Below are 18,643 nucleotides of genomic sequence, written 5' to 3' on the forward strand. Positions count from 1 at the left end.
CCCCTCCAGTATTAGCCCAATCGAATTCGACATGTGCTCAGAGCAGTGTTGCGTCAACGACAGCACAACCATACCCGGTGGATTATGTAACAAGTACTACTCCATGCATGCTGCTGTATCCGATCGGTAGAGCTGGCAAGACGAAAGAAGTTGCCAAGGCCCACGTGGATCCTGCTGGGGCTTTATTTGAGGGAAAACCAATCCCGCCCCTATATGCATGTGTGCGAGTGCAGGAGCTCCTGAAATCAAGCTATGAAGACAATGAGATAGACATCCCACTGCAGATGGGAAGACCACGCTTGGACAATGCGTTGGCGTCACCATACTGTGGCACAAGCGAGATATTATACTGCTTGTTTCACCATATCTTACCTCGCCATCACCACAACAGTCTCTACCAGCTCTACCATATGTACCGGCCCCGCCAACATCGCCACAAGCTCCAGCATCTCCACCAGCTCCACCATCGCCACCAGCTCCTGCAGCTCCACCTTCGCCACCAGCTCCTATAGCTCCATCTTTCCCACCAGCTCCAGTATCTCCACCAGCTCCACCATCGCCACCAGCTCCACCTTTGCCACCAGCTCCTATAGCTCCATCTTTGCCACCAGCTCCAGCATCTCCACCAGCTCCACCACCTCCTCTAGCTCCACCTTCGCCAGCAGCACCTAGGCAAGAATCACCACGAGCGCACACGGGCTCGACTCCACCACCACAACTTGGCCAGTATGTACCACGAGTGATACGGTCTTATGAGAAGGAAGACTCAGAGATTGTAAATAGATGGCACGCAGCAAACACCAAGCAGAGCTCAAAGGATAAGTCCAAGGATAAATCAAAGGATGTTTCAGATTCTAGTGTCACCAGACGACCGGGCTTTTCCTTGCCCCGCACTGACTACGACTTCCATCATTATGTTGGGGTCGATGACATAGCAGATTTACCGGAATGTCCGCTAAAATTTGAATATGGTAAGCCATTTCTACTGACTCTTTGATGGAAGGGGTTCCTCCTTTTATGAAGAGGATGCATAGTTGGTACATGAGAGCATGTAGACTTGGACTCAAAACCATTTGGGCTCGGTATGATCCCAATATTTTTGGAGCCAAAACTGAGGTTATCAATGATATCATATTCGATTTTGAAGATATACATGACATGTTCCGCCTCAAACAACTCAACATAGAAATGGTCAGAATCTGGTGCATGTAAATGTTGCATCCAAACTGATACCTTATATGCAATGACCTATAATTATATATGCATACATATCTAATTAGTTGGCACATTTCATTCGACAGGATGCAACAACGACAAGCGGATGCTATAAATCGTAAGGTTGCGTTCCTTGACCCGTTCGCTATTTGTGAGGCAAGGCACTACGGGCCAATGTTGTGGAAGAACGACCACGATGACCTGAACAAGTGTTCAACGCGCAAAGCAAAAGTTGCAAAGCGAAGAGAGTTCCACAAAGATATCTTAAGGAAAGTTGGTGCATACATATCGCTTCAGATGCAATGGTGGCAGGACAGGGATGCCATATGGGCACCATACCACTTCCGGTATGTGTAATTTCAATCATTTGATATAATATGCACTTGCTTCGACTAATTGCCTATATGATATTTTTGCAGAAATCACTAGATTGCAATTATGTTATAGCCGAAGCTCGGAAAAATACTTGTATTTGACTCTGCTGATTTTGAGAAAAAAACATACGCAGAATTCCTATCCATCCTAAAACTGTTAGCAAAATTGTTATCCTCTACATTTATTTTTTCATATATCGTATTGGACATTATACTAAATCTTCCATATATAAATAACTTCTTATTTATTTTTTTCATAAAATAACAGGGCTTACAAGCATTACATTTTCAAAGGAGGAATTCATCCCCCAGATAGACAAGAAGAAATGGTGATACACACACACTTTCTATGCCACAAGCAACCTGCAGGTTCTGTGTACTGTGGATACTACATGTGCGAGCACATGAGGGAGCTCGATAGATACCCAACAGATCCCCAACGTGTAAGGGTCTACATTTTGCTAGGAATAGAAGCATAATTGCATATTATTCTGCTTGCATCTAATGGATGTTTTATTTGCAGGCTTCACGGGAAAAACACCAAGGTCCACTTCATGAGCGACAACTTCTCAATGTAGTTGATGATTTATGTCGTTTCATATTGCATGAAGTGGTCCATATAGATGGATATTTTGTTCACCCGGAGCATGAACTATCAACTGACTCAAAATATAGAAGCCTCCGTCAGTGGGACAATGAGCTACTCCGAGTCGGCTATAGTAGCATTAGTCAGAACAAATAGGACAAACTATGCAATTAATTCTATGTGCAATTTCATGATGAATGTATGTACTCTAATGATACACTGTACTGATACTTTCTTTGTAATTTTGTTTTGAATATGTAATTAGTTATATTTAAGCATCATCGATTAAAAAATCCTCAATTGCGCGCTAGCTTCATATGTGAAAATTCACGCGAACCAGAAGTGGGAAATAGATTTGGTAAAATTTGGCGGGAAACAAATTTATAAAAATTGGCGGGAAACAAATTTGAAAAATAGGTGGGGCAGGAACCAATTTCCAGGGGCGGCTAAACGTACAAGCCGCCCCTGGAAAACTTATTTTCAGGGGCGGGTCAGGGAACTGCCCGCCCCTGAAAAACCTTTTTCAGGGGCGGCTGATAGCTTGACCCGCCCCTGGAAAACCCATTTTCAGGGGCGGGTCAGGGCATTACCCGCCCCTGAAAAACCTTTTTCAGGGGCGGCTGATGCCTTGACCCGCCCCTGAAAACCTGTTTTTCAGGGGCTCTTTACCCGCCCCTAAAAATCTCGATTTGTAGCAGCGAGAGACAGGGGTGGGTATCGCGCCCGCCCCTAAAAATGCTATTCTACCTGCCCCTACAAACCGTTTCTGTAGTAAGCCCCCCCCCCCATATTTTTTGGCCATGGATGAGGTAGAGGAAGAAGAAGAAGAAAAAAAGAGGAAGGAGGAAGAAGAAGGAGAAATAAGTCCCCAAATGCTCAATTCTTGGATCCACCACTGTCAACAAGGACTCTACATACTCTGAAAAAAAACCGCAACACTAAAATTATGTGAATACTTTTAAGGACTCTACATAGCAGAATAAATGGAAATGGGACGTCAAGGACGCTATCAAGATGATCAGGCACGCCATGGATCAAGTACCTGGCTATTCTTGAAGAAAAACAAGCCAGGATCGGTGAGGAGCTGTGTCAGCTGCATACGTTAGGCACGCTGACTGTAGCGTCATGCCGGAATCTTGGCTTCGACAAGGTGGATTTCGGGAGTGGGATCGGACGCCAGCGAGGGTGACGTCCTCCGGGAAAGACATGCTGCCCTCCCCACGTGACCAGGCTCCAATTACTGCAGACCCGTCTCCATGTGATCTCAAAATTTTAAGATATTTTTTGCGTACACTTTTTCTCGTTATTTTTATGAGCTCTCAGAGTTGAGAATGCTGTTAAACTTTTGGCTGTACAGCTTATTAATTGGTGCACGAATGCTAGTATTCTAGATTTGTTCCATATATTAATGGCACTGTTGTTTGTTTAAGTAGCAGACGACGTGTCCGTCGATAAAAAGGCCAATCACAAGATTTTCTAAAATATTTTGATCTAGATCCAACCATTTAGGTTATCTTCCTCATTTATCCAATCGCACTTCCCTTCTCGTGATCTACATTCATTTTCCGGTGTCCGATTCCTTCAATCTCGACCCAAACTCATACCACTGCTGCCCTGCGATCTTCCTCTGGCAGCATTTTGCTGTGCCATTACACTTGTTTTTGTTTTGTTTGCCCACCCACCTTCCCATCCCACCACAAAAAAAAAACATGACGTGACACAAATCCATCGGGTCCTTCCCTTCCCATCCAAAAAGAAATCAAATTCCAACTGGCTCCTGGCCAGAATATCTAATTCAAACAAAAAAATTAAAGCAAGGTGACAGGGATTAATTGTACCCAATTGGGTAGCTCACATCAGATTATTAAAAGTTGAATTCTGCATGCATACTTGAGTTTCACATGAATTACTTTTGTTCTATTCATATTTTAACTACTGAGTCATACTTTCTGGAAGAAGAGAAGTAGTGGTTTATTCACAGCATAGCCATGTTAGGTTATCTCCTTGGAATTTTTCATATGTCTCCAATTACTAAAACGCATTAACAATTGATATGATTAGGTTAGGCAGATGAATTGATGATGCCAACAAGGGCATCCAATACCAGTAAATGAAAAATTAGGATGCATGCAAGCCCATCAATGGAGTGTACACAGACAAATAACAAGGGAATAGCAGGTCAAAATCTTTGTACAAGTTACATGTGGACAGATTTTAGCTCATCCGTACATGGAATAATCAATTAGGATGTGCTGACAGACAAATAAAATGGTACAGTTAATTGAATCTTTTTGCAAGTTACATCGACATATTCCAACTAAACTAATGCGCACATTTATTACTAAGTTAAATTGACTACATATCCATCAATGGTGAGTACAGACAAAATAAAAGAGGCGAGGTTGGATCTTCGTACAGATTATATAGGAAGATTTGAACTCGTCGAATATTGAAATATAATTAGGTTCGGTGTAAGTCATCAATAGTGGCAATAAGAGCTCGTGCTAGCAACTCAGTTATCTCAAGAGATGTGTAACCGCTAAATAAGAAAGAAATATGAGCTGGAGGCCACTAACTACAGGATAGTTCCAACAATTTTAATTTGCTATCACCAGAGCAGATGAGATGCAACATGCAAGGTAATTGGTAGGTTACATACAGCACCTGCCACCAACACTGACAGTACCTTATAATGTACATACACAGAAGAACAGGTATCAGGACACCAAATCATTACACAGGATACAACAGACTAACAGACAGAAACACACTACACCGCTAAAAGTTTTGCGGTTCAACATAAAAAAAGTCTCCAGACTCCTCAAGTATCTCACCATGATATTAGCTTCGCTGATTTGTCACTTACTTCAAATTCAGCATATATTTGCATTTCTCCCACTATAGTATATGCGAAAATCAGGTATTGAAAAGACCGGTGAAAGATGCAGAAGCTGATCACTCCTTCACCCTTAAGATTATGCTCAGTGCAAAGATTAGCACCTGGGCAGGATTACTTTTTTTCTGGCTCTGCGGTGATCCCAGTAACCTTGTCATTTGCCCACCAGTTAGACCCCACGCTTGGATCCACAGTAGTACAATCATCAATGTTGAAGTTGAACTCTTTGTTCAGGCGAAGGGACAGAGACCGCCTTGCTTTCTCCGGCAAGTCATGGTACGTTTCGTCGATGTATAGCCCCACCCTTGTATCATTAGACTCCCTCTTGTTATTGCCACTGCTGGTGGTGGGGGCAAGGCGAAATGACGCTGAGACAGAATCCCCAGGATTAGCAATTTTCTTTTCTAGGCAGCGCGCCACATCTTCTACAGTCAGCCCAACCGATGCCCGGCGATCCATAGCATGATCATTGTGTTGAAGGCGGGCAGAGAAGTCTGTAACTGGTACAGCTTCTGTCATGTGGGAATCCAATACGGAACTGCCACTGCGCATATGGCCAGAATAACCTGAGCTTGGATAGACCAGGTGGTCTATTGGGCTGTCCGGGCAATAAGGATACGACTCAAGATCACCTGTTTCACCATTGTTGCCGTTGTTCACCGAAGTCAGAAGCATGGCATATGGGACCTCCGGAGAGGAAGGGGTTGTAGTCAGATGGACAGATTCTGGTGGAGTGAAAGGAGCAGTTGATGGTTCAGTGGTGAAGGCCGATGAGAACACTGGAGGTGAGACTAGCTCTGTCTCGTGCGCATATGGCCCAATAGCAAAAATGGATGGTGGCCCTATGGATGATGGGGAATTCGGCGAGAGCGGTGGAAATGGTGGAGCGCCTGTACTTGGCGATTGGGCAACAGATGAGGGTTCTGATTCTTGAAAAGAAGCTGGAGAGGATGGAGGTGCCACAAACGGGAGTAGAGGAGGCGGTGGGTGGTTTGGAATTTCTCCTGCAACTCCATTTGTCCCTTGAGGCGTGGGTTCAGGGAAAAGTGCAGAATGGTTGATGCGCCGCCCATTCTTCGGAGACCCGAAGCAGAAGTACATGCTCAGCCGAGCAGCCCAATTCCTTCGCTGCTGCAAACAAACAAAACTGGTTAGCATCAGTGAGAGAGAGCATAGTACTGTTGATAATGCGCGATCATGAATGAGGTTTCTGATGATTGTGCTTCTCTTCTTAAAAGTTCACAAATGAACATGAAAATTCACACACAGATATGAGAACCAATCATTAATCAGAAAGTAGCTCAGACAAAGTAGTTCATGGTGTGTAAATCAAATGCCAAGAGTTATTTAGTTGCATAGACCGTTAAAAGAAAGCAAATGAAAACATGAGATCTCTGTAGTACATGGGGACTGAGAAAAAGAGGGAGTTATACACATCTGGAAAGTATACGCGATAGAACCATAGGACGTGTTCTATAACACTATAGAGCATCAATTGGTATTGTCAAAAAAGAAAGGTTAAAAGAGAAACTTCACCACATGTAATGTAAAATTCACGTCAGTCCTGCAAGCTAAGGTGACCAACAGTCATAAGTTTGAATCAAAATACCCATATTTTTTCATAACAGACAAGCTGGAAGAGGGAAACTAATAAATATACCAAGATTAAAAAGAATTCTGAAAGCAGCCTGTACATAAAAAAGGGGTGCCCAAGCTTGGGAATAATATATAGAAAGAAATAACTTGTATGACCAGCAAAGAAAGAATCCTTTTGTACCATCTGATCCATTGAATAATTCAACTTGATTAATTGTTTCAACAATTCCCCTATCTTTCTTTATTCACAATACCATTTACATGCATAGCCAATGCTGATAGTATACACAAAAAGGCACTTTGTGAGTGTCAAATGTAGTACTTGCTATATAAAGATGTAACAAAAGAATTAATACATGAAAGCACACCATTTTCCATAATAGGTAGATACTACACAGAGATGAATAGATCAATATTATTAAATTGCATCTCTATGACTAAGAACACAAATACTACATATTAAAAACTGTGCCTACATCCATTTGCTCTAGAAAGAATCCTGAGATGAGAAGTACATCCATTACTTTCCAAAGAACAAAATCCATGCAAAGTTTTGTCACCATTTGTTCCCCATCTTAACAATAAATTTCTTTGGAAAACTTAGTTATGGAAAAGCTCCAGTTACTGCATCCAGCGAAATAAGAATGATATTCGAGACATCGACGTGATCCCAAAAACATAGCTTCCTTATTCCTATGTAAATTTTATATGCTCAGTCCAAATATTTGACAAATTTATAGATGCCAAAGTTTAGAAAACATGTGCACATCAGAAAACAATATTCTTAACTGTCAACAGTATACAATCAAAAGTTCATCACAAGTAACATGGAAGAAACACTGTGACACATGCTGCATGAGATGTAACTACAAATCTTTCTAGAGCAGCATATTTCTCATCAAGGATAAACAAGAACACACATACTACATAATAGCAAACTGTGGTGCTATTCCTTCACTTTCTAGGATAAGTCCTGAGATCAACATTCTGGAGCAGCATCTATCTCGCCAAAGGTATATCACACGAACACAAAGATCACATAATAGCAAACTGTGGTAGTGTTCATTTTCTTTTCAGGTAGAATACTGAGATAATTAAAAAAGAACAGCGATTTTCACAATAAACTAAATCTGAGCCAAATTTCATTAGCAATTATTTCAAACTCAATTTATTTTGAGGAAAACACTAATTACAGAAAAAGGCATCAATTACTCAATCCACTGACATAACAATGCCAGATTAAAATTGACATGGTTATATTACCAAAACACAATTAATACCTATAAGTACAATAGAAGTACTTTAAATAAGCAATCTACGCATATCGCTTTTATAAGTTCTGTAAGTATTTGAAACATTTATTGATGGCCAAATTTGGAAAGTTCGACATCCGTTACTAATTAACTGCAATGGTAGAACGAAAAGTCTGCCGCAAGTACAAGAGCAAGAAACGCTCCATGACACATGTCGCGCAAGATGTAATTTCCTAGCAGTGCATACAACATGCCACACAAACAAGTTGTAACAGATGTTTAATTACAGCACACATACTAAGCCGTTGCAGCTACGCCTCTATGGGTATCTGCTACATAAGTTATCAAATCAAAAACCACGCAACACATCGCTAAAACTGATAAAGAAAAGAATCATGCAGTAAGGTGTTGGAGCACAAACCGGGACGGGAGATTGTGTGCGGCGGCGGCTCCCTGCTGATGAGGCAATGGCGGCAGCTGCTGCGTTCAGTGTGTCAGCAGTGCTGTTTTGCACAGGCGTGATCTCTCCCCCACTCTCCATGAAGAACAAACGATTCTTTGCACTCCAAGGAAAGGATGACACCTAGGAGATCCAAGCTTTTACACTGAAAGCACGATCAGGCAGCCCCTGTTGCCAGATCACTTCCACGACGAAACCAAGAGATCAGATCAGCCTGCAGGATTGGAGGTTTATGTGTTAACTTAACCCAGAGGAGCTAAACCATCCAGTGTGAACATTAACAAGAAATCCAAATCTTGCACAATTTTTTTTTAAATAATGGAAGCATGTCCCAGCCTCTACATCTATGAAAGATGCACAACTGGGAGGAAAGAAACATGGGAATTCTCATGGGATTGCACAAACCCCTAACCTTTGGTACCGAGTTGGGAGGTGACAAGTGAGATCATCATATCGATTGTCCTCTCAAACACGATCCTGCTGATCAAACAATTTGTTAGAACTTAGAACTCGGACCAGTGCTGAACGGCGCAGCAAAGATGTGGATTTGTGGTGACGAGCTAGATTAGATCAAGCAAGTAGAGCTAGGGTTACTGACCAGCTGGCGAAGAAGAAGAAATCAGTCCATGTCGAGACGAATGGATCTCCAGTACTCCAGAGCCCCGAGTAGCAGCAGAGGCGAGACGAGTAGGCCTCGCCGGCGGTGAGGGCGCCGTCGAGGAGGCACCGTCGTCAATCTGAGATCGGAAGGGGAAGAGGCGAAGCGGAGGGCAGATCGGAGAGGGCAGCAGGGCGGATTGTGGCAGCAACAGGAGGAGGAGAGGCGCGCTATAAGCTCGGCGAGACACGAGGTTCGCGTCGCCGCCGCCGCCGCACCCCAAAACCCGCCGGGCATTGTGAAAACTGAAAAACGCCTTCTTTGACGGCTCCTTACATTTTTTATATTTGTTTTTTTTTGCTGATGAAACGAACATTTTTATGTTTGTTCGGTTGTATTTGTAAAAAGGGAATTGGCAAAACTCATCGTGTCAAGCAAAGCACACATCATGTCGTTGGTACAATGGTAGAGGAGTGCATTGCATTACACATCTTTGTTACGTGCGTGGTACAAAAATTGTACCCAAGAAAAAGTTCGTCAAGATAAAAAATCGCAACACAACAAAAAGTTCGTCAAGATGTACCAAAGAAAGAATGTTCATGTTCATTCAAAAAAAGATGTACCAAAGAAAATTACAACGAGAGAGATTCGAGAGTCCAGACCAAAGAAGAACACTGTTCTAGCTCTTTTCCGTTCGTGCTCGCCAAGCAATGCATGTGGATGATCCTCCTTCGCCCAAACATATACTACGCCCCATGTCCTTGCTAGTTGCTATCAATCAACTCAACCACACATCAAATACTAGACCTTCTCCCTCGCCGGCGGCCGGACCATGTCTTCGATCGTCTCCGGATCCGGTGGCGGCGCTCGGCGACGCGTGGCGTCGCGCCCGCGAGGCCTTCAGCTTCTCCTCCGTCCGCGGGCGCGAGGCCACCGGCACGCACCTGCTGCGCATCGGCAACTACTCCACCGTCGACTCGGCCTGCCCCCGCGGCAAGCGCGTCGAGTCGGAGCCGTTCCGGGACGGCGGCCGGCGGTGGAAGCTCCTCTACTACCCCAACGGCCACGGGGACTCGACCAGCGGCCGCGCCACCGTCATGCTCCGGCTGCTGCACAACCGCTTCCTGGGCAGGGCGGCCAACGCGACGGCGGCGTACCGGGTGGCCATCCTCGACGGCGAGGGGAGCACGGTGTGCAGCACTTCCGTGGACCCGCAGAACTACAGTGTCAATGGCACGTCGGGGATCTGGACTGATGTCCTGGAGGCCAAGGCCGAGGAGAGGAAGAAGGCGCTGCGTCTCCTCAAGGAAGACAGCCTCTGCGTCCGTTGCGACGTCACTGTTCATAGCTTGGAGAAGGAGGCCAGGGTCTGGTGCTTCCTTCGACGATTGCTAGATTAGATTTGCTGAAGCTCTCATGCATTGCGTGTACCTTCTGTGGATTTGCACTGTGGTTTTCTTGCACGGTCATTACTAGATTAGATTAGATATATACTTTTGCGTGGCTTGATTACACCTTTAACGAGATTGTGCAATAGCAAGAATAATTTTGTTTAATGTGTCTCAAGATAGATATGGCTTGCATAGTTGCAAGATTTTGGCTGTGATTTCCTCTATATGTCTCCAACATAATTAAAATAATAAGTGAACCCAAATTTTGATTGACCGAAAACCTAAGGCGGAAGGGAATATATCAGGTGCAAACTAATCTCTTCGTGGTTCAGATTGAAGTTTATATGGTTTGTACGAAAAGATTAGTTTGCACTTGATATGTTCTCAAAGCGGAAATCGGAAAATACATGCAAGTTTAAACAATCAGTCAATCAGATTTAGAGCATGGCTAGTGGTCTCGCCAGTCACGGGCGGAATGGGACGCCAGGTTACTTTAAGCCTTCCAAAAAGTCGTCGCATATAATAGGCCGGCGTAGAGGTTGGCTAGGAGAATTAATGCTTGCATGTCCTGAGAGCCAATGGGAGAGAACGACGCCCTGGTTGAGTCGCATGCAACGGGGATGAGAGTGAGCTTTGTCTCAGTTACCGCGCTTGGAGTGAGCGAGTAGCGAGTCACACTCCTACTACGAAAAGCATTTGTTGGGGCGGGTAAAAATATATTTTTTGGGGCGGGTAGCACGCCCGTTACTAGTTCTGGCTGCTAAAAATGTCTATTTTCAGGAGCGGATAGCGAAACTGCCCCTAAAAATAGGTTTCTTGGGGTGGGCCACCCCCAACCGCCCCTGAAAATGAATTTTCAGGGGCGGGTCACGTCGTCGCCCGCCCCTGAAAATACATTTCCAGGGGCGGGCTGGGGGGTCGCCCACCCCTGAAATTCTATTTCCAGGGTCGGGGCACCACCTCACCCGCCCCTAAAAAGTTTTGCCCGCCCGCGTAGATTCGATTTTGAAACTTTCGATAACATTTCCCGTGTTTTTTTTGCAATTTGCATTTCCGTCGATTTTGATCATTAAAGTATCGATAATAGTTGGTGAAAGAGACTTGGAATATGTTCGGTAACTAAAAATTCTTACACATACAAAATTAAATTATATGAAAAGCAAACACCATTACAATACATCATTGAAGTGTATATTGAATAAATGTTTTTCACTAATCCTCCCTAGGACCGCTACTAGTGGCTGCACGGTGCTGTTGGTTGTGCCATTCACGAATCCCAATGTATTTGTCATCCGTTGCCAAATCTTGTGCTTCGTGAAAAAATTTGCCCTTCACGTTGACTACTTCATGCAAAATGAAATGGGTCAAATTGTCGACTACATTTAAAAGTTGTTTCTCATGGAGATAATCATTGTGTCGCACAGGGTGAATCTACGGTTATTGAATTCATTGTAAAATTAAGTAAGTGCTGGTTACAGTAAAAAACATAGTAGACATGCATATATCCATAATAAAGAGAGTAGCCCCTTACACGTTCGGGGTCCGTAGTATATCTCCCTTGCACCCTTAAATGCTCCCTCATGTAGTACCCATAGTATACGAAGCCTGCGGAATGCTTGTGGCACGGAAACCTTGTGCGCAGAGTTATTTCATCTGGTTTGTCAGCGGGATGAGCTCCTCCTTTACGATATATATATAGTTCTCTAGAGAAATAAGCATGACATGATTAGGGAAGATAAGAAATTCACTCACAATTGTAGTACATCTATGAATTCTTGGTATCTCTTGGTTGATCAATCCAACGAGTCCAATACGAGAATTCTTCCGAGCTTTGGTTATAGTTGGAAAGCAATCTAGTGATTTCTGAACAAAAAATATTACGTACGTTTTGGAGGCATGGATCGAAGCAATGGTTTATTATGAAATGGTTAATATTAGACTTACTGGATGGTATCGCGCAAATATGACATCCATGTCTTCCCATCGGGACATCATAAGCGATATGTAGGCTGCAACATTTGTGAAGGTCTCTTGATCAAATCTTTTTCGTTCCTTTTGTTTTGCCTTCTTTGTTTCAAATGACTTTAGGTGGTCATCATCATCCATCATCCATTTTGGCGATGTGTGCTTGGCCTCACAAATCGCTGCGGGGTCAAGATCTCGGACCTTCTTATTTAAAATAATTCCATCATATGTTTGCATCCTGTAGAATATAATGGATGACAATTACATATTTATGCATATAATATAATACTTTATGACGTAATATAAAATGAATTAGTATCATGAGCACTTACATGCACCAGAGTCGAACCATTTCAATACCAAGTTCTTTGAGGCGGAACATTTGCTGGATGTCTTCAAAATCGAACGTGATATCAAAGATTTCAGGCCCCTTAGTTCCGAATACATCCGGATGGTGCGGGGCATATATGGTTCTGAGTCCAAGTCTACATGCCCTCTTGTACCAATTATGAAGCCTTCTCATAAAAGGAGGACAATCTGCTAGTGCCCAGCCCGGTAGCAAGTCTTTTCCATACTCAAATTTTATAGGAGCATCGTCCAAGTCTTGAATGTCATCAACCCCAATTGACTTCTGGAAGTCGGTGTCAGTATGGGGCATAGAAAAGCCCGACCATCTGCTGGCACTAGAATTTTGTGGATTATCCTTGGACTTAGCCTTCTTAACACTTTCATCGGACTTCTTGTTTGCGGTGTGCCATCTATTCACAATTTCTGACCCTTCATTGTCCTTTTGGTAAGGCCGCAACATTCGAGGCAGCACTGATCGTGTCATCGAAGCCGGGGCCAGTGGAGTATGCTCTTGTGATCGGGTTGTTGGCGGAGCCCGTGCTGATACTGGGCCCTGTGGGGATGGCTCCCGTGGTGCTGGTGGTGATATGGGAGCCTGTGGGGATGGCTCTCGTGGTGGTGGTGATACAGGGGCCTGTGGGGATGGCTGTCGTGATGTTGGTGATGGCGGATCTAGCTCTCGTGGTGATGTTCGTGGTGGTGGTGATGTTCGAGGTGGTTCTTGTAGTGGTGGTGATGGCTCTCGTGATACTAGAGCCACTGGTGATGGCGGAGCCTGAGGTGACAATACCTCTCATGAAAATTGAGTAGCTGGCAATGCCTCTCGTGGTTGTGGTGATGGCAGGGCCTGAGTAGCCAAAGTTACTTGACCAACCAATAAGATATCTCATTTATGCCATAGAATGGTGGTACCAACACATTCTCCAAGGCAACTCTTTCCATTTGCAATGGGAAAATCTATCTCATTATCCTCATAGCTTGATTTTAAGAGTTGATCTACTTGTACGCATGCATATCCGATGGGGATCGGTTTTCCCTCGAATAAACCCCTAGCTGGATGCACCTGAGCCTTGGTTACTGCCTTTGTCTTTCCAGCTCTGCCAACAGGATAGAGCAACAAGCAGGGAGTAGTACTCATTATGGTATCCACCGGGTATTGCTGAGTTGTGGTCGAGGCGACACTACTCTGTGCACATGCTGAACTTGCTTGGCCAAGTACCGGAGGGGGCATGACCACCATCTGTTGAAGTCCCACCTCTTGTGAGACTGGGAACATTAGTTGCCCTAACTACTACTGCTCCGCAAGTGTTGCATAAAATAAATATTTGAACCTTGCTTCCATTGCATTCTCTGCAGCAGCAACGATTTCTTCTTTATATTGGTCATGGCTCCTGTACCTAGCCCGGTCCTTCTCGAACGCATCCTTGATGCTCAACTTAGAGGACATACCTCTAACACGGCCTCCATTTTCTTTGGACCCAATGGCCGTACTGAGCACATCTTTCTCCCTATTGGCTTTGAACTGACCTTTTTTCTGAAGCTCGGCAAGTTGTAACATTCTTTCTGCCACCACTTCAGTCTCGGGTCGATCAAATTTTGGTTTCCCTTCAACTATCTTTGGCTTCCTTGCTTCAAGCCACTACCATCCATGGTCGTCCAATCCTTCATAAGGGTCGGGCTGGCTGGCGGCTATTGCCACCTCTCTTTCACGCCACCACCCATCGATCTTCCTTTGGTACCCACCTGGTCCAAGACGGACTTTATGTATGTTGCTCTTTGCTAGTTCAGTTTGCTTCTGGCTTAGGGCTAGGGCTTCTTCAGTGGTCTTCTGTCGAACAAACTGTTCCCATTGTGCTGGTGTGATGTCCCTCGCAAATGGCGTTCGACCCTTCTTGACATACCATGTATTCAGTTCGCTCTTCCACCAGCGAAAAGTTTCACCCAGTATCTTCAGAGCATAATGCTTTACTTATTCTCTAGTTTCTCTGGGCACAATAAATGTTCTGCTCAACAATTGCCACATCGCTTCTTTTCTCCCCTCAGGAACTAGGGGCCAACTGGGGGTCGTCGGATCCAAAACCATCTTTGTTCTTATTATTGCACCAATAGCATTTCGAAACCTTGGTACAATTTGCGGAGGATCTATGGGCTCTCCTGCAAGGCTAATTGCATTAATAGTAAATTGTCCTTCGGGGTATTGGTTTCTTCCTCACTGACCCCGTTTCCTTTTGTTTTGTTAAATGGAGGTTGTACTTGCAGGATCGGGTCCCGAGCTTTCATTGTCTTCCTGTGTGAGGCTTAGGGGTCCGTGTCGGCACTTACCCCTGCCAGTCGATGTCTACATGTATAATACGATTCATCAAGTCCTAATGCGCAATCTATGAAAACGTATGGAATGCTTCGTTGTAATTAATTGTGTATTCATTACCTGACGTTGTTCCGGTTCGTAATCCGGATCAAGCGCATCCTGTGAACGGCTTTCTCTTTGCGAAAACGTGTGTGGATCGAGTGGATCCTGCCACCTGCCGTCTACCCAAGCCCCTTGTCCAACCCTAGGGCCATCCTCATCCCCACTTTCAGACTCATCCGTCGCGGATTAGACATCGACGCCGGCTTGGGTCTCCAACTCCATCTGGGATGCGATTTGTTGAAGCTCGTCTTGCAGTTCGGCATCCCTTCATGGGGAAGATGATGGCAGAGGATCCATCTACGACTTCTACACGGATTATTAACAATTCACATTTAATATACACTTATTTGGAATAGAAATGCTGCAATTGTTGCATTCACATTTGGAATATACACTCTTTTTATGAATAAATAATGGAGACACTAATTCATGTACTCACATTCACATTCTATTTTCTAATTCACTAATACTGCAAAATAAATTAGAAATATACATTCTATATATACAACATTACAGGGTCTTGAAAACTATATAAAATGCTACATTCAATACTACAAAAGAAATAAAATTATACATTCAATTTACATTCAATATATAGAATGGAGACATTGCGAACTCTTTCATGCACAATCCCACATTTCAGTTACAATTATTTGCAAACCAAATATACATCATTTTTAAACTAAGTATATATGAAATATTTGCTAACTAACTAAATATATTAGACATCATTTGAATAAGAAACATACATTGCAAATAAAAATTAGAAAATAATTCTAAGCCTAACCTAACCCTAACCCTAACCCGGACTGACAGTTGGGCCCCACATGTCAGTGGGAGGTCACCCGGCTTGGCCAAATCGGGGTGCCACGGTGGCTTGGTGGCGCGGCGGCCTGGCTTGCCCGTGACCTGGGTAGCCCGGCGAGGCTGCGCGCGTGGGGAGGAGGCTCGTGACGGCCGCTGGCCGGCGGTATGGGATGGGGAAGGAAAGGGGGAGGAGGGGCAGGGGCGTACCGGAGCGGGAGCGAGCTTGGGGCGGGTCCGGGGCGCCGGAGTGCAGGCTGGGGTCGGCGGCGGAGGCGGAGGCGGAGGCGGAGGAGGAGCGGAGGCCGGTCCGGGGCGCCGGAGGGCGCGGCGTCGGCAGATCCAGGCGCGGAGCGGTCCGGGGCGGAGGCCGAGGCGGGTCTGCGGCGCGGGAGCGAGCTCGGGGCGGGTTCGGGGCGTCGGCGCGTCTAGGGCGCTGGAGGGCGCGGCGTCGGGGGCTCTAGGGCGTGGTGGTCTCGAGCAGAGGCGGAGGTGGGTCCGGCGCGGTGGCGGCGGATCCGGGGCACCGCGGCGGAGGAGCGGCGGCCAGGGGGGAGGAGCGGCGGTCCGGTACGGAGGAGCGGCAGTACAGTGCGGGTCGGCGGCGGTAGCTCGGGCGCGGAGCGGCGGCGGAGGTGGCGAGGTCAAAATTTTGGTAGCCTGACGGCGTCTGTTCGAACTCGCGCCCGAAAAACTAAAATTTCTTTCCAAGTGTTGGTATATATAGGAAGCCGATTTGTAGGGGCGGGCCTGCCTCCCTCCCGCCCCTACAAATCGTTTTCACATTTCCGCAGAAAATTCTTTTAATTCAGAGAAATCGAAAAACAGTTGATAAAATTTTGAAAATTCTACCATAGCCATATTGTGATTTGTGTAGCGTAGGAAGAATATCAAAATCACATTGCAATGAATAAAATTCTTGACACTATAATGAAGTAATGTGTCCCACTACTATCTCATGCCACTTAAGGCTAACTTTGTGTTTTGAACACTGCTTAACACAAAACATGTTGAATTATATTTTTAATATTATTCACCAGTTCTATAGGTCATAAATTGCTTATGGTGCAAATTTCACATTTTTAATTGTTTTGCAGCTCTATTTGAATTAAAAGAATTTGGGGGGGGGGTTTGAAAAATATTTGTAGGGGCGGGCCGGTCCCCCACCCGTCCCTACAAATATTTTTCTACAATTCCACAGAAAATTCGTTTAATTCAGAGAAATAGGAAAACAGTTGATAAAATTCTGAAAATTTTACCATAGCCATATTACGATATGTGTAACGTAGGAAAAATATCAAAATCACATTGCAATGAATATAATGAATAAAATTCTTGACACTATAATGTAGTCATGTGTCCCACTACTATCTCATGCCACTTAAGGCTAACTTTATATTTTGAACACTTCTTAACACAAAACATGTTGAATTATATTTTTAATATTATTCACCAGTTTTATAGGTCATAAATTGCTTATGGTGCAAATTTCACGTTTTTTTGAATTGTTTTGCATCTCTATTTGAATTAAACGAATTTGGGGGGGAATTTTGAAAAATGTTTGTAGGGGCGGCCCGCCCCTACAAATGTGTTTGTAGGGGCGGGCCGGCCCCCACCCGCCCCTACAAATTGATTTGTATGGACGGGCCGGCCCCCCACCCGCCCCTACAAATATTTTTCTACAATTCCGCAGAAAATTCGTTTAATTCTGAGAAATAGGAAAACAGTTGATAAAATTATGAAAATTTTACCATAGCCATATTGTGATATGTGTAACGTAAGAAAAATATCAAAATCACATTGCAATGAATATAATGAATAAAATTTTTGACACTATAATGTAGTCATGTGTCCCACTACTATCTCATGCCACTTAAGGCTAACTTTGTGTTTTGAACACTCCTTAACACAAAATATGTTGAATTGTATTTTTAATATTATTCACCAGTTCTATAGGTCATAAATTGCTTATGGTGCAAATTTCACATTTTTTTGAATTGTTTTGCAGCTCTATTTGAATTAAACGAATTTTTGGAGGAATTTTGAAAAATATTTGTAGGGGCGGGCCGGCCCCCCACCCGCCCCTACAAATATTTTTCTACAATTTCGTAGAAAATTCGTTTAATTCAGAGAAATAGGTAAATAGTTTATATAATTTTGAAAATTTTACCATAGTCATATTGTGATATGTGTAATGTAGGAAAAATATCAAAATCCCAATGTAATGATTATAATGAATAAAATTTTCAAAACCACAATATATCACATTGCAAAATTAATAGAACTCATATTTAGAATTCAGAATACATGTTTGCATAATATTTCAGAATATATGAATTCAGAATGTATTTAAGCCGTAACAATTCTCGATTCATCAACTTTGCGTGCCCATGGCTTCTCATCTTTTCTGATTCCTGCTTCTATAATTTTCATCTTTTGTGGTAGGTCTGTGAAGAAGTTCATTTTCTCATACTGATTATACTCTTCGACATCTTTGATACCCTCAACTCCTATGATATCTTGTTTTCCAGGGACGACAACGTGTTTTGTCTTCTTTGCAGGATCAGCTACATACAGTACATGTGCGACCTGTGAAGCAAGTACCCATTGGTCGTCTTTATAACCAATATTGTTGAGGTCTACAATCGTGAGTCCATATGCGTCCACCTCAACACCTTTCGGATGTTTGACCCAACGACACTGAAAGACTGGGATTTTATATATTGGAACCATAGTGCACTTCCCAT

The 18,643-nt window shown here is 43.9% G+C and overlaps 1 protein-coding gene across 1 annotated transcript; it reads right to left on the reverse strand.

Annotated features, from left to right (window-relative positions):
• Positions 1 to 250: 250 nt before the first annotated feature.
• LOC120645920 lies at positions 251 to 8,461 on the reverse strand. Its single transcript, XM_039922632.1, has 4 exons — positions 8,342 to 8,461; positions 5,190 to 6,202; positions 373 to 718; positions 251 to 325 (listed from the first exon to the last, which is right to left on the reverse strand). Exons 1-4 carry the CDS (start codon positions 8,459 to 8,461, stop codon positions 251 to 253), a joined length of 1,554 nt encoding a protein of 517 aa, XP_039778566.1.
• Positions 8,462 to 18,643: the final 10,182 nt, after the last annotated feature.

The sequence above is a fragment of the Panicum virgatum genome, chromosome 8K (assembly GCF_016808335.1).
Source record: "Panicum virgatum strain AP13 chromosome 8K, P.virgatum_v5, whole genome shotgun sequence".
Taxonomy (NCBI): domain Eukaryota; kingdom Viridiplantae; phylum Streptophyta; class Magnoliopsida; order Poales; family Poaceae; genus Panicum; species Panicum virgatum.

What these genes read in the sequence shown, in the direction of transcription:
- LOC120645920 (XM_039922632.1), bottom strand. Translation starts at nt 8,461, where the DNA reads ATGGAGAGTGGGGGAGAGATCACGCCTGTGCAAAACAGCACTGCTGAC. An exon ending in GCACACAATCTCCCGTCCCG is followed by an intron (nt 6,203 to 8,341) that starts GTTTGTGCTCCA and finishes GTTTGTTTGCAG; the next exon opens with CAGCGAAGGAATTGGGCTGC. An exon ending in ACCGCAGAGCCAGAAAAAAA is followed by an intron (nt 719 to 5,189) that starts GTAATCCTGCCC and finishes ATACTGGCCAAG; the next exon opens with TTGTGGTGGTGGAGTCGAGC.